Raw genomic sequence first — 14699 nt, forward strand, 5'->3', positions numbered from 1 at the left:
AGTTAAAGTTCTCAACATGACAATTCATGGAGCAGCACCCAGCACGACAGAGGACATGAGGCCGCGGTCAAAACAATCACCTGAGGAGAGTGTCAAAGGAAGTCAGCCCAGCACAACATGAAATATGAGCCAGAATGTAACAGACCCAGATATCAGGATCACAGCTGCCTGTCACAGTGTTCTTCACTTCATCTGTCAGGACTCATAATCTGAAGGCTGATGTGTGTTTTGACCACAAATGCATTAATGTCTTGGTCTCTCGAACAGCATCATCAAAACCTCAACCCCCCCCCAAAAAAACAACCTGGGAGAGTTCTGAAAGGAAGGATGAACTCAAACTTTAAACATGGATCTCTTTTTGTTAACTGACACTGTGCTGCCGTCTGCTGGTGGTGATGAGAGTCAACATGATGGGCACACATTTTATCATCTATAATCTGTAGTATCAATCTCCGTTAACTGCTTTTAAAACACAAGATTTAACTCTTTTTGAAGCAAAACTAGATTACACATCTGATCACCTTCTATTCACAGCAAGCTCGTATCTAGTTTCATTGTTAGTGCAAAGAGTTTTTAAGTTTCTAATCACAAATAATAAATTGGTTTCTGAAGAGTTCCATCTGTGTCCCTGGTGACTTAAGAGGGTAGTACATCTTAAATCTGATGTTACACATAAAAGTCGTTTTTATTCAATATTATGGCAAATCGTTGACCTTTCCATGATTCATTGGTAACCCCTGGACCGAACGTCACTGATTTGTCCCCTTTGTTTACACTGATTGATGGGCGATAAAGAAAAACCCTTCTCCTTAAAGTCACGGCATGAAAGACCATGCCGTTTACTTATTCATTCTTACCTGCAAATATATGCAATTTTTCTCCCATTTTGCAGCTTGACCGTTAAATCAAGATCCTGAGGCGAAGGAGATGTGTAATGTAAAAATGAACCACCAAAGTGCCAAAATGGGAGCACCCTAGCGCAATCTAGAAACACTAAAACGGCCACCATGGCCTGTAGGAATGTTGTAGGGAGATCAAACCAAAACTCAACTGTTCGTCTCATTAGGACCAAAAAATCACGTGCCGATACCCCTGACCTAAATCCAACAAGAAGTCTGCAATTTGCCTTTCAAAGTAAGATGTTCACCAAAAAAAGGTCCTCACGCAAATGCTATCTCCTCTTAAGGCAAATACGTTTGACCCCTAAACATGTTCAAATGCTCACCAAATTTGGCAGGCTCATCAAGACTGGCGAAAATTATAAGAAAATGTAAAAGATAACCCCCAGAGTGCAAAGATGTGCTCTCTAGCGCCACCTAGAAACACTAAAACGGCCAGGCAAGGCTCATGCAGCAGTATTTGGCTTTTTTTGACATAGTTTATTTTTTTTATAGGTATTTACATACCTATGGATACTATGGAGGTATTATTGGTGAAAAAGGTTTGTGTACTTGTTAAAGTGAATTTGTAGTTGTGTCCCTGTAGAATTGTTTTCTCCCCACAGATACAACACCACCCTTACAAAGTCACAACTTCTTCATTGCAGATGCACAAATCCTGCTTTTACAAGTCACAGATTAAAGAAGCTGTCATGCTGATATTTTCCCTCATGACTAAATTTCATAATTTAGTCATATTGTGAACAAAGAAATCTGCTGTGAAACCCAGGTCACTGGCTCCTGATTTGCATTCCAGACTATAACTGTCTAATGAGCAAAAACAACTACAGGGATTTCTTTATCTTTATTTATGATGTAATGTTCTGTGTTGTTATTATTGGTAACTACAAACAGTAATATTGCAAAAGTCTGGACCAATATGATGTCAATATTCAGACAATAGCCAGAGAAATATGCAAAATCTGCACAAGATAAGTTTACTTCACGGCTGATAATAAAACACACACTTCTAAAAAGCTTATTTCCAGTTCAAGAAGTATCATGGCATCATGTATTCTCTACAAAGTAGCAGATCACGGCAAGTGCTTTAAACTATTAATCAGCAGGTGATGGAAGATAAACACTTTTAATCGACTCGGCAAGGTGTAAGCTTACTAAGTACAAAATAAATGTAATAAGAAATATACTTAGGTCTTATCTAGCCAATAGGGTGGCCAACTCCCTGAAAAGAAAATAAGGGACACTTCACTGGCAGGGCCGGCCGGCCCGTTTGCGTTCACCGTTCCTGGCGTGGTGATATTTCTTTAGCTCTTTTATTTCTGTGTATGAAACACTTTTTTTACTTTCTGACTTGAACCTGAATTTTAGTAGATGCATATTATTTGTGATATGAACACAATGAAAGCCAATTATTTAGCAATTTCTTTTTATTGCAATAAACCAACATGAACAGAGTAAAACCTGTATTTTTCTTAAATAGAAACCTTCATAGAATAAAAATACATGTTTGCTTTAACAGAACTTCATCTGGCTTAAATGACAACAGAATAAATACAAATGAACTTAAAATTGTATAAATTTCAGTCTGTTCCACCGATGTATTTATTTGTAAAAGATCTATCAATTGTATTTATTATTTATATATATTATCTACCAGTTGTATTTCTTTGTTTCTAACCATCACTAATATTAAACATGGTTTATCACTACCCTGGCATTTGTTTCATTCTTACCTGTCAACCAGGCAAAGCTGCTCAATGATCTTCTCCATGTCATTGAAGGAAATCGTCCCACGTGCAGAGGGCGGCTCCAGAAGTCACGGAGCGGATCGCCGCAGTGCATCATGGGAGTTTTTCAACGTCGCGTTTTAGCTATTGTTGGGGGTTATTTTAGGTGTGTAGCGTTGGTAATGGTTGTGTTGTGTTGTGTTGTGTTTTTTTTTTTTTTTTTTGCTTTGTTCATGTAGTTAGTTAATTCATCTAGTTTAGTTTGGTTTATTAGTTGCGGGTGGGCAACCAGGAGTAAAGAGGGTTTTGTGTGAGGCTTTCAACCTGCCATGGTGCATTAAATGATCAACAAACCCCAACGTTTAGAAACATTATGTCTGATTATAGCCCCAATTTTACTCTCCACATGAAGCACTGAAACTGGTATTAGGTGAGTTACAGTAACTAATTGTCAGAATAGTCAATGTATCATCTTCACACAGACCCATTTACATGCACAATGAGTAGGTGCCTGATCAAGCGGTTATCTGTCGAAGAGATTCTGGTCCAGCTTTTTCAACATGATGAGGAGGGCACTGAAATTGAACCAGAGATAGAGGAGGATGTCTTGGAAGTGGAAGACAACACAGATTTTGATCCAGACTTTCAGGAGATAGACCAGTCAACAGATGGAGAGGGAGAGGCACCTGAAGAACAGGCACCTGAGGAGACATTGCAGTCCAAGAATGGACACTTGCTCTGGTCTTCATCCCCCCAGGACAGAGGAAGTAGAGCGAGAGTGGAAAACATCATAAAGATGACGCCAGGGCCAACACGGTGTGCGACATCTCGTGTGGATGACATCAAGTCCAGCTTCCAGCTCTTTTTTACCAGAGTCTATTGAGGGAATTATACTGGAGATGACAAACCTGGGGGGGAAGCGTGTGTTCGGGGACACCTGGAGAGAAATCGACCTTTTAGTGAATGACAGCCCTCTGGGCAGTGGCACTGCTCCACAACATCCTTGATGTGTCTGCTATCAATGCCTCTGTGGTGTGGTCAGCCATCAACCCAACATGGAATCAGGGGAAGAGTTTCAAGAGGAAACTTTTCCTGGCAGAGCTGAGGAAAGCTTTGGTGACTCCTCTTATTCAATGGCACCAGCACATTCCCCGCACACCAGCCTCTGTCTGGTTAGGAGTGTGCCAGCCCCAGCCCCAGCCCCAGCCCCAGCACCTGCCCTGGCTGGATGTTAAACACTACTTTGAGACCTTGTTCCCAGCTAAAGAATGTTGACTTAAAAATTTTGTGGTGAAAAATGTTTTTTGTGCTAATTTAAGAGCAGTTAAAACAGACCGGTCAATTTTGACCGGGAGCACTAAAGTAAGGGGCGGGAGGTGAACACGACAGGGGGGGTTAATGGTTGTGAACCTAATTGCTAATTTTATTCTCAGATGTCATTAAATCGCAACAATGTTAATGTTATCAATTTGCGTGACACAAATCACTTAAAGGGGACATATCATGCTAAATCCACTTTTTTAGCCCTTAAATGCATGTTGTTGTATATTTAGAGTGTTTAGAAGTACAGAAAAGTTCAAAGTAGTCTCTTCAGGTGCTCCGTTGATATCTTTATATTCTGTTTTGGTCATATTTTGCGATCCGTTTCGATTTTTCTATTCTCTATTACGTTTTTTGAACTATTACGTCACAGTATTCCCGGCGGAACTGCCAAATTAGGACATCGACACTTCGAGCAATCCGCCATTTTTGTTTCTCGCTGCGATTTTGTAGTCCAACCGAAGTTACGAGAGGATAAGTCGAAATGTTCGGTTGTTGGATGTAGTAACCCACAAGCTTCGTTACACCGTCTCCCAGCATCAGAACCTTTTTGAAGTGCCTGGTTGAGTTTTATTTTTCACAGAAATGTACCCACATCTGTGGGTAAGGTCATTTTTGTGTGCGCGAAGCACTTTAAGGACGACTGCTTCAGCAACCTCCGCCAGTATAAAGAAGGATTTGCCGAAAGACTTCGTCTGATTGAGCTTTCAGTTCCTTCTATCTATGGAGACGACGAACAGAGCACTTCGGTAAGCTGTATATAACGCTAAAAAGTGTGATGATAAGACGTCCCTGTCATTGTTTTGTTAGCATTAGCAGTTGCACCGTCTTCATATGTTAGCGCTGTGTGCTCGTTTTAGATTATAATGTAACTTCTGTGTTAAATAGTCGTTGTAATACAGGCAGTATTGTAGTAGTGGGCATGGATGGAGAAGTTAGTGTAAATATAGTAACACACCATTGCGTTACATCCATATGAAGACGTTGTTCTGTAGGTGCATCATCGTCATTTTCATCTCGCTCCGCCGGGTCCGACTCTGGCTCCAACATGTATGGCTGGATGGACAAATCTTCCGTTGTTGACATTTTGTAAATAATGTGTGAATATAAAGTTTCTGCGCCGCTAGATAATTGTATCTGTTCTATCAAACTACAAAGATGGCCGAACAGGGTGGCGTTGAACCGAGTGTCACCTCTGCAACCTGGAGAGGAGGCGGGGTATGAAGAGACCGCCCCAAAACGAGTTGCTCTCAGAAGCACATCAGAAAAGCGGTAGAAAAGGGGCCTGTGGAGCTATAATAATGAGGAATTCAGACCCAAGCATTGCAGTTCCGCTTTATATAGACCACAACTGTATGATTTATATGTAAAAAGGAAGGATTTAAAAGCATGATATGTCTCCTTTAACACCCACGCGAGTCACTGATCTGTCTGGATGTTAAGAAGTTGTCTACCAACGTAGTACATGAAATTAGACTCCTACTAAAGTAATATTTATTGAGAGATGTTGGTCCGCAGCTCGAGGGACCAAAAGGCTGCGGGTTGCTGACCCCAGTTCTAGACATTTACTGAGTCTCAACTGTTTCTTCTCTGAAGACAAATGTGGCTCAGATATGTGATAAGAGGTGTAGGCAAGAGAAACCATGTCCAGAAGAGCCGTTCATGATCTTCATTCAATGTTCCATTCATGTTCAGGACACTTCATGTTCAGAAGAAATCATTCAAACTGTTAATAATGACATTTGAAGATTTTTTTTGTACAACTTTATTTGTGGAATCCCTGATGCGGGCGGCCCAGCCTCACCCGGACCCGAGTTTAAGACCTCTGATTTATTGCTTTTTCTGTCTTTTTAAATCACATTCCAAACAAATACATGTATTTTTTTTTTTTATAAACTTTATTTAAACTTTGTGGTGTACAAACATAAACAAATCGGTCATTCCAAATTCACAAATCCTAACCGCAACAGCAAAACAATGTTTACAACAAAGATTATGACACTAAAGTGGCAGAGATTAAAGAAGAAATACCCCAAAAAATTTACAAATAAAACAAGAAAAAATTAATCAGTGATTTGTTTTTACATATAAAAGAAGTGATTTGGTATGGCGTCACTTCCGGTAGTAGGATGTGGTTAAACCTCCCGCTCTGATTGATTAGTCTTTGGACTTCAATGATCAGCACGTGCGGCAGGTGTAACTCCCCTTTCCTTCGTGAATCATTCAGTAACTAATCCTCACAAGCGGCTTCATCTTTCTATCTCCCAGTAACTGAAGCCTCCTGTCGGCTGCTGTAATCCAAACACCTCAAACACTTCAGCTCTTCTCACTCTGCTCTACACACACCGGGAGCAGAGGAGAGACTGTTGCTATGGTAACACCAGTACGCACAGCGGAAGCAGCGCGAGGTAATTACATTATTGCAGGAAAGTGGCGCCTCTTCAGAATAAAAGTGCTGTGTTTGTGTTGATGTGATGTGCCAAGGAAATTCTTTGCACTTGATCCGCATAGAATAGAATAAAATAGAACACAATAGAATGATATCACATATGAATTCAAGGCAATTATGATTTGGATTCTGTACTGCTGAATCTATATGATTTATTTCTCCGTTTTTTTTTATTTATGCGCCTGCTTCTAGTTTGTATTTTATCTTTACATGTAAAAAAAAATATCAATGAATAAAACAAAATGAAACATTTTTGGAACACTCTGGTAATATACAGTTTGTGTTTAGGTTTTATATTTGTTCATTCATTTTTTCAATAATAATTCATTTCAGGCATACGGTATAATATATTATATCACATACGTAAACCAATATCCATATAGTCCTTAAATACACACATACATAGCCTTCAAAATACAAAATATGAAATCAATTTCTTTAATATAGTTCATTTCGGAATGACGTGCCACTGAAAGAAGGGTGTCGTTCTTTTTTCGTTTTTTTTTAAGTCGTCTAAACACACCTGCACACACACCTATCTCGAAATACATACGTACACACTTCGTTTGAATTTTGTGATATTCAAAACGTTCTTATGGATTTTCTTGGAGTGGTAAAGTCGAGTTGAACTGCAGCTAAAAAGTATTTTGGTCCCTGAGGGACACGGAGGTCGCGCTGCTGTGGGGCTGTGCTGTTATTGTGACATCACCGGAAGTGCCTCTTGTTGCGCGACGTGAACTTGACGTGAGGCTGTGAGGCACGAGCGGGAGCAGTGGCGGCAGGTACAGGTGTGTGTGTGCGTGTCTGTGCGTGTATGTGTCTGTGGATGTGGGGGAGACAGGGGAGACAGGGGAGGCAGTGAAGAAGAGACGGAGAAGGGGGAGAGGAGGACACGACGAGCTGGATGAGAGCAGCCGGAGGCGGGAAGAGGATGTCGGAGAGGATCGCTTCGTGCGGGAGTCTGTGTGACAGCAGCAACCTGCTGCTACAGTACTGCAACGGTGAGACACACACACACACACACACACACACACACACACACACACACACACACACACACACACACACACACACACACACACACACACACACACACACACACACACACACACACACACACACACACACACACGCATCATGCAATTCTATAGAAAACAGGAGAAACATGGTTTCCCAGCTGTGCATGTAATGTGGCTCTAATGTATTTTATTGCCTGCTGATGATATTAAATGACTGCTCTCAGACCGTTTCAATGTGTGTTTAGTATTGGATGGTAAATTTACTTTAATTTGAGCTATTTTGGTTGACATTTCAATGCATCTACGCTCAAATTTCCATTGTATTAAGAATGATTTGTGGTATTTTAGATATAATCTTGAATACTCAGCATTTAAACTGAGTTCTCAACCCATAGATGTGATTCCTAAAGTAATTTAAATATCTTCATCTTTAAATAGTAACTTTCTTTTCTTTCCCTATTGCTAGATTCTCTTGCATTGGCCAGGTTTATATTATAACTTGTGGTAATACTTAAAAAAGAAATGGTTGTTTTTAATGATTGAGCATCTTTTCATTACTCCGCTATTCAAAAACGATCGACTTTTCTTATTTACCTTTATATGTCTTGGTTGGTTACTTTTGAGTTTCTGTTAACTTTTCATCATGTTGTATCACATCCTGCTGTAGATATAAAAGGCAAATCCCTCTGTGGAGCCGTCAGGTCTGATCGTATCTGTGTGCTGGTGGAAGAGCAGGGCACTTTTAAACAAATGAACTGGCACCTTTTCCCCAGTGCCGGGATAAGATCTCGCACGGGGATGCAAATATAACCAAGGTCTCTTTAGTGCCGGTTAAATCATAGGAAGTGAGTGTAAGTGGATTTCTCAGACAGACATATTGTGCAGCAGGTGTGGAGGCAGCGTGAGGTCCTGGGGATCTGGTGCGAGCTGCGACGTTTCCCGTCCAACATGAAGACGACTGTACGTCGCTCCGAGCCGCTTCCTCGAGTCTTACGGTCGACAAGCTCCTGCGGCTTCCTGTGATTTCAGTTTATCTTGAGCACAAATCCACAGGAGCTCAGTTTCGGTGATAGAAAGAGGCAGAATTAGAAAATCCACAGAGAAAAATGTCATGTTTCTGCTCCGGGAGGAGTGTGTTGTGTGACAGCTGCTCCTGCAGTGATTGGTCAGCTGCTGCATTTGGGGAGTTTTCTGCAGGATTTCCAGTTTTCAGTCTGCTTTTAATCACACTTTGCTTACTTTACGCATTTCCAGACATCATATAAATCACCGCAGAAGCACTGATACTCTGTTTGGGCTTTTCAACATCGACTTAAACCCAGAACCTGCAGATACAGGACGGCCGGTGCTTTTGTTTTTGGAATAAAACCTAACTTTTCTTGATTTCAAGGTTGTTTAAACTCATTTTATGTTCAAAGCCAGACCTGTAAAAACATCTGAACTAGTAAAGTTGGATCAAAATAATAATAAATGTGCAATCTCAAATTGCTGAGGCCATTTGTTTCCCAGAACAGGGTGTTTCTGCAGCCATTAGCCTGGTGTCCTTTGATTTTTATTTTATTTTTTTTTACTGAAACGGTGGACAGATTGCAAACAGCATTAACTTTTATTGAAACGTTGCAGTCAGTCATTTTGAAGCTTCAAAACGGGCCACCTGTTTGACACCCCTGATCCTCCATGCATATTGAAATACATTTAAAGTGAACATTTCTACCTGCCTATAAGGATATTTCCATCAGCATAATAGAGAAGTTTGATGTTCAAAAACTGGCAAACACAAAATGTCGTCTGAAGATGTGTCGATCGGAAGTTTTATCTTCTTTGAAAGATGTCGTAGGTTCGTGTGAGGCCAAAGAGGGTTTCTCTTCTCATTGTCTCATCCTCTCCACACAAACAGCTGATTTAAATCCCTCCATCAGACACTAGAGGTGGCTCATCTGGTGAAATCTGCTCTAATGAGCCTGGATTATAGAAGCTGCGGCGAAGCAGCTCATGACATGTCGTGACGCTGGAAATTGCACCTCCACGAAGTGTGAATTAGTCACGAGGAGAGAGAGAACGAGCTCATAGAGCACAGTGTTCACACAAGTTTCATTGTCTTTCCTCCTTGTTTTGCATCTGGCGGGCCTCCGTCTTCTGTGCCGCTGTGCCTCCGTGTGCCATCTGTGCAGCCGCTGTAACCGGAGAGCCTCCGTCCACAACGGATCTGCTTTCTGTTTGTTACCTGCTCGTCTTTCTTAAGCCTCACCCTATACACTTTAATACCGACACGTTTTATGAGATAAATCTGTTATCAAGGCAGGGCCAGAGAGCTTACCCCCCCCCCCCCCCCCCCCCCACACACACACATTATTAATACCTGCAAACATCTTAACTTTTTTCCCTTTCTGAATGGAATACTAACTTGCCGATACTGTAGTTAAGTATTTGAGGTTGCTCCGGAAAGAAATTACCAATCTGAATGACGGTCAATGAATAGAGAATGAAAATGATCCTTCTCTTAATCTATACTCCAAGTGGATGCTTGGACACGTCCAAATCTGCACCCCCTGTTTGCAACATGTGGCTCTTCACTAAATGATATGTCAATAAGCATTTTATCTTATTTTTATTCTTTTTTAAAAAAAGGACACTTAACTCCGGGCTAAAAATGACTGATTAAAAAAAAAGCACAATAACTAAAAAACAAAAAAAGAAAGAAATACAAGAAATGAGTAAAACTGCTAAAAACATTTTTATAAAAAACAACAACAAAATGACTCAAATTTCTAAAAGGAAAAAAAAAAAAGACAAGGAAAAAAAGAATCTTGCACACCTGCTATAAAAAGTGCCGTAATGGTTAAAATGGTCTCAAAAAATGCTGACAAATACTATGAAACTGCTAAAATCTGGTACAAAACGGCTGAAAATGTAAATGAAAAGTCCTAAATGCAACACGCAGTGTTGATACAGTTTACAGATTTAGTTTGGGGAATCAGACGTCATATTTTCATCTTTGCATTGTTTGTCGTTAAAACGAGACGTAGTGCGCCCAGCGCTGAGTACAGTGTAGTACAGTATAGTACGGTGCAGTACGGTGTAGTACGGTGTGTTCCTGCTGCTGCAGAGCCAAACGGCTGATGAGTGGAGCGAAGCAGTGAGCAGTCGGATCAATCATCACTGCTTCTCTTCTTATTGGTGACTGCGTCACCATTAAACAGACGGAGTTCACTCCGTTTCTTCAATGTATATTGAGGCTTTGTTAAGGGAAGGATTGTGATATGTAACTACATAATCTCAGGTGATGTTGTGTGCGCGCCTGCCGACTGGTATGCCGGCCATTTAGTTTTTTTAACCAAAGGTCCCATCCACTTTGAGCGGCAAATTTTTCTCAGTATTTTGGTAATATTTGTGGTAATGGCTTGCCGATCATCAAGAAAAGTTGTAGCACACTATTCACTCATTTTCTGATGTGCTTTTTCTGCATCTTCACCCATTTTCACCCAAATCCCATCCGATTTGACTAGCAAATTTAGATTACCGGTAGTAACCTTTGCTCCTCGCCTCTTAAAGAGACAGGCACACAGAATTATAACAGGAAGGAACGATTCGCAAGTAGTTTTTCTGTGACTTTATCGAATCAAGTTCTAGATACACCTAGGTATAGCCAGTTAGCACTACGACTCATGTAATAGACCACAAATTTATCATTCATTCATTCATTCATTCATTTTCTTCCGCTTATCCGTTTCCGGGTCGCGGGGGTGACAGTCTGAGCACTGTCACCCAGATCACAATGCACCGATTAAGAACCTTCCTGCAGGTGGTGAGCCCACGGGAAGGTGACACCCGGCGTGGGACACGAACCCACTACCCCTGAGATTGTGAGTCTCATGCTCTACCAACTGAGCTAGCCGGCTGACTGAACTCAATATATCTGGCAAATCTGTCCCCAAATATACGTCGATATGAGTGTCTGAGGTCTCAAAAACTGTGAAAACAAAGTTATGTGTGGGTTAATTTAGGGCCCATAGTAAGAATACTAATGATGAAGAACATATCAGCATCAATTTTTATCACAAATTCCGTCACGTTTGCATTTTCACTTTAACACTCATTTAGGATATCCCTTCATACCATGGTTTCCTTCCACAGTCCAGAGACATCCGTTTAAGATGAAGTGGTGACTAACGAGCACGTATGTGAGAATACAGGTGTATGTGGTCTTCAACCACCGTCAGCTGGGGTCAAACCCACCTCAGAGTAGAGAAACTGGATGTATAGATGGAGAAAACGATTGAGTGACTACAGGAGGAGTGATCGAGTAGTCTGGGAACTCGGAAAGTTACCAGTTGGGAAAGTCACATATTTAAGCTGTTTTGAATGTTTTTCATGGTTTCATTTCTGTGTCAGCTTTAGCTACACATACCAACAGGTTTCCTTGCTTTTTGTGAGGATTTGCAGAGAAAAAATGACTGAATATTAAGTTTGGAAAACACAAAAGTTACCGTCTTACATTTGTATCTGTTTTTTGTCTGAAAACACAACAATGGTCTGATGTCAGTGCTCGGATTTGACCCGTTTTAAAATAACTGGGTGACCTCGCATGTGAAAACGCTGTGTCACTGCAGAATGTCTCATTGTGTGTTTTGAATTATTGTTGATGCAGAAAGTGTCTGACATGTGGTGTGTAGTGTGTGTGTGTGTGTGTGTGTGTGTGTGTGTGTGTGTGTGTGTGTGTGTGTGTGTGTGTGTGGGGGGGGGGGGTGTCATTGATCCTGGAGTCTGGCTCTGCAGCATCTCTTCCTGGTGGTGCCTGGCTGTGCAGATTGTGTAGTGTGTGGGTGTGGCCTTGAGCCAAGCTCCCCCTCCTCTGCCGCCGCCGTTCATGCTGCTTATAGCAAATGAAACGGCAGGAGGAGGGATGTGAGTGGAAGAAGGAGGATAGAGACGAGGGGAGGGGGGGAAGAGGGAGTGGTCATGGAAGTGAGGGAGAGATGGGGAAGTGGAGGAGCGAGCGGTTGGATAGGATGGGATGGGAGCTGGTGTGTGTGTGTGATAGAGAAACAGTGTGTGAACTGGAGGGAGGGAGTGACCAGGCGCTGGACACAGACGGGGAGGGGGAGTTCAGGAAGGGGGGGGGGGGGGGGGGTGAGAGCGGTTGGACACACTGACTGACCGACCGGCTGGTTGTGCAGTGGCTGAAGCGGTTTGATTGACAGGACGAGTGAGCGGGCGGTCAGCAGCGTGGCACCATGGCAGGTAGGCCGGACCAGAATCACTTCACTGCAGCATGAATATTTCAGCAGCCTTCGATCCTCTGATTGCCCCACACCGACCTCCCATTGTCCATTTCACTCCCTCCTAACACACACTCACTCACACACACACTCACTCACACACACACTCACACACACACACTCACACATGCACAGCCATCCATATCTCGGTCTGTCTTCCCTTCTTTCTTACAATCGCCTCCTTCCAACTCCTTCTTTGTCTCTTTCATCCAGCTCTGCCTCTTCTTCTGTTTCCTGACAGCTCTGTGTGTGTGTGTGTGTGTGTGTGTGTGTGTGTGTGTGTGTGTGTGTGTGTGTGTGTGTGTGTGTGTGTGTGTGTGTGTGTGTGTGTGTGTGTGTGTGTGTGTGTGTGTGTGTGTGTGTGTGTGTGTGTGTGTGTGTGTGTGTGTGTGTGTGTGTGTGTGTGTGTGTGTGTGTGTGTGTGTGTGTGTGTGTGTGTGTGTGTGTCTCATCACACATCAGCTGTAAATAACACTTGACTGTCTGCTGGATCTAGAGGAAGTTAACTGGTAACACAGAGTGTGTCAGTGTGTCGCCGGCTGAATATCAAACAGACGTGGCCTCTGGTTTATAAGGAGGATAATGAAATGGTGTAGCGGCTGTTGTCGAGTGTGTGTGTGTGTGTGTGTGTGAGATAATTCAAGGGCATATTGGAAAGTATCCGGCGCTGCAGCTCTTTTAAACAGGTGTCCTGACGGCGGAGGGCATGAAGGTGAACGCTGCTCCGCTCTCCATCTTTGTTTTCACTTTCCCTCTCTGGACAAACGTTCCTTTCTCCTTAATCCGTTTCTGTTGATGCTGTGAAAGAAACATGCAAGTGTTGACATGATTCAACACGAGCCAAACAGAATTGTTACACTGCTTCTCTCCATGCAAAAAAAACATACATTTGTGGGATGAGCGGTGGAGCTGGAAATGTGACTCGTGCACATTAATAATTCTCTGCCAAATCCACATATTCTTATTTGTTGTGCAGCACAGGATATTCATACATGGTCATACATTTGGCCGCAGGACATAAAGTGGATTTCGTCAGCGGCAGGTGTGCCGGGGTGTTGCAGCTCTCTAATCCATCAATAATATGGCCACTGACCTCTTAACTGTGTCAGTGCTGCTGATTTCACTAAAACATTACATGTTCATGTCTTGTGAAATAAAATCTGTTTGATTTGACTTAAAATAGAGTTTTAATAAACCAGGATATGTTTGAAGAATCTGGGTCTTCCTGTTACGGAGCCTTAGTTCAGTTTGAAAGAGTTTTGGTTTGTTTAAATATAATCCGGGCGTAGTTTAGAGAGTTAAGGTAAGTCTGAATTAAAGAAGTGGATCTGCCTGTGAAGATCCATATATTTTAAAGAGTCCAGGTTGGGTCTAAAGAAATCCAAAGTAATAATGTTAACTGGAACATTTCAGATGGAATTTGGTGTGTGCCTGCTGCTCGCTGACTAGTTTCCCCTCCTTTTTCTCTTTTTTAACCAAAATCCCATCGACTTTGACTGGGAAATCTTTCACAGCTTTTTTTTTTTTTTTTTCCAGATTTTCGCAGAAACAGTTTTTCACATCATAAACAAAAGTCATAGCAATCTATTCCCGGATTGTCTGCACACATTTTGATTTGCTTTTTGTGTACGTGCTTCTGACGGTGCTGGATTAACTACAAGCTGGCAAAAGAAACAACAAAGCTGGCGCCGAGATTAGTAATCTGTGTGCCTGCCTCTTTAAGAGGCGAGATGCAAAGAATAATAATTTGGACTTCAAAGACTGCAGATGGTTTAAGAAAGAACTTTTCCGTTGCTTTGTTTTTCTCTTCAGAGGACATTAAAGGTTAATTACCTACAGAAGTTTTTAATAGCTTCACTTGTGCTGAAGCTTTCACATGCAGCCATAGTAGAACTGTATACTGTATATTTAGTGTATTTAATGTGATATTCTGTGAACAGACTGAGCTAAATTTGAATCATGGACCAATAGAAAGTAGTGTGTTTCAGTGTTAATGCTGCTTCTGT

At 41.8% G+C, this 14699-nt stretch overlaps 1 protein-coding gene across 1 annotated transcript in view; it reads left to right on the top strand.

Moving 5' to 3' along the window:
* The first annotated feature begins 7125 nt into the window (after positions 1-7125).
* The window catches only part of eml2 (EMAP like 2), a 36586-nt gene continuing 29012 nt past the window's right edge, over positions 7126-14699 (top strand). Inside the window, exon 1 of the mRNA XM_080459297.1 lies at positions 7126-7396. Within this exon, the coding sequence (XP_080315423.1) occupies positions 7300-7396 (97 nt within the window). The 5' untranslated portion in view covers positions 7126-7299. The remainder of the gene's footprint in view (positions 7397-14699) is intronic.

The sequence above is a fragment of the Lipophrys pholis genome (assembly GCF_963383615.2).
Source record: "Lipophrys pholis genome assembly, chromosome: 3".
Classification (NCBI taxonomy): Eukaryota; Metazoa; Chordata; class Actinopteri; order Blenniiformes; family Blenniidae; genus Lipophrys; species Lipophrys pholis.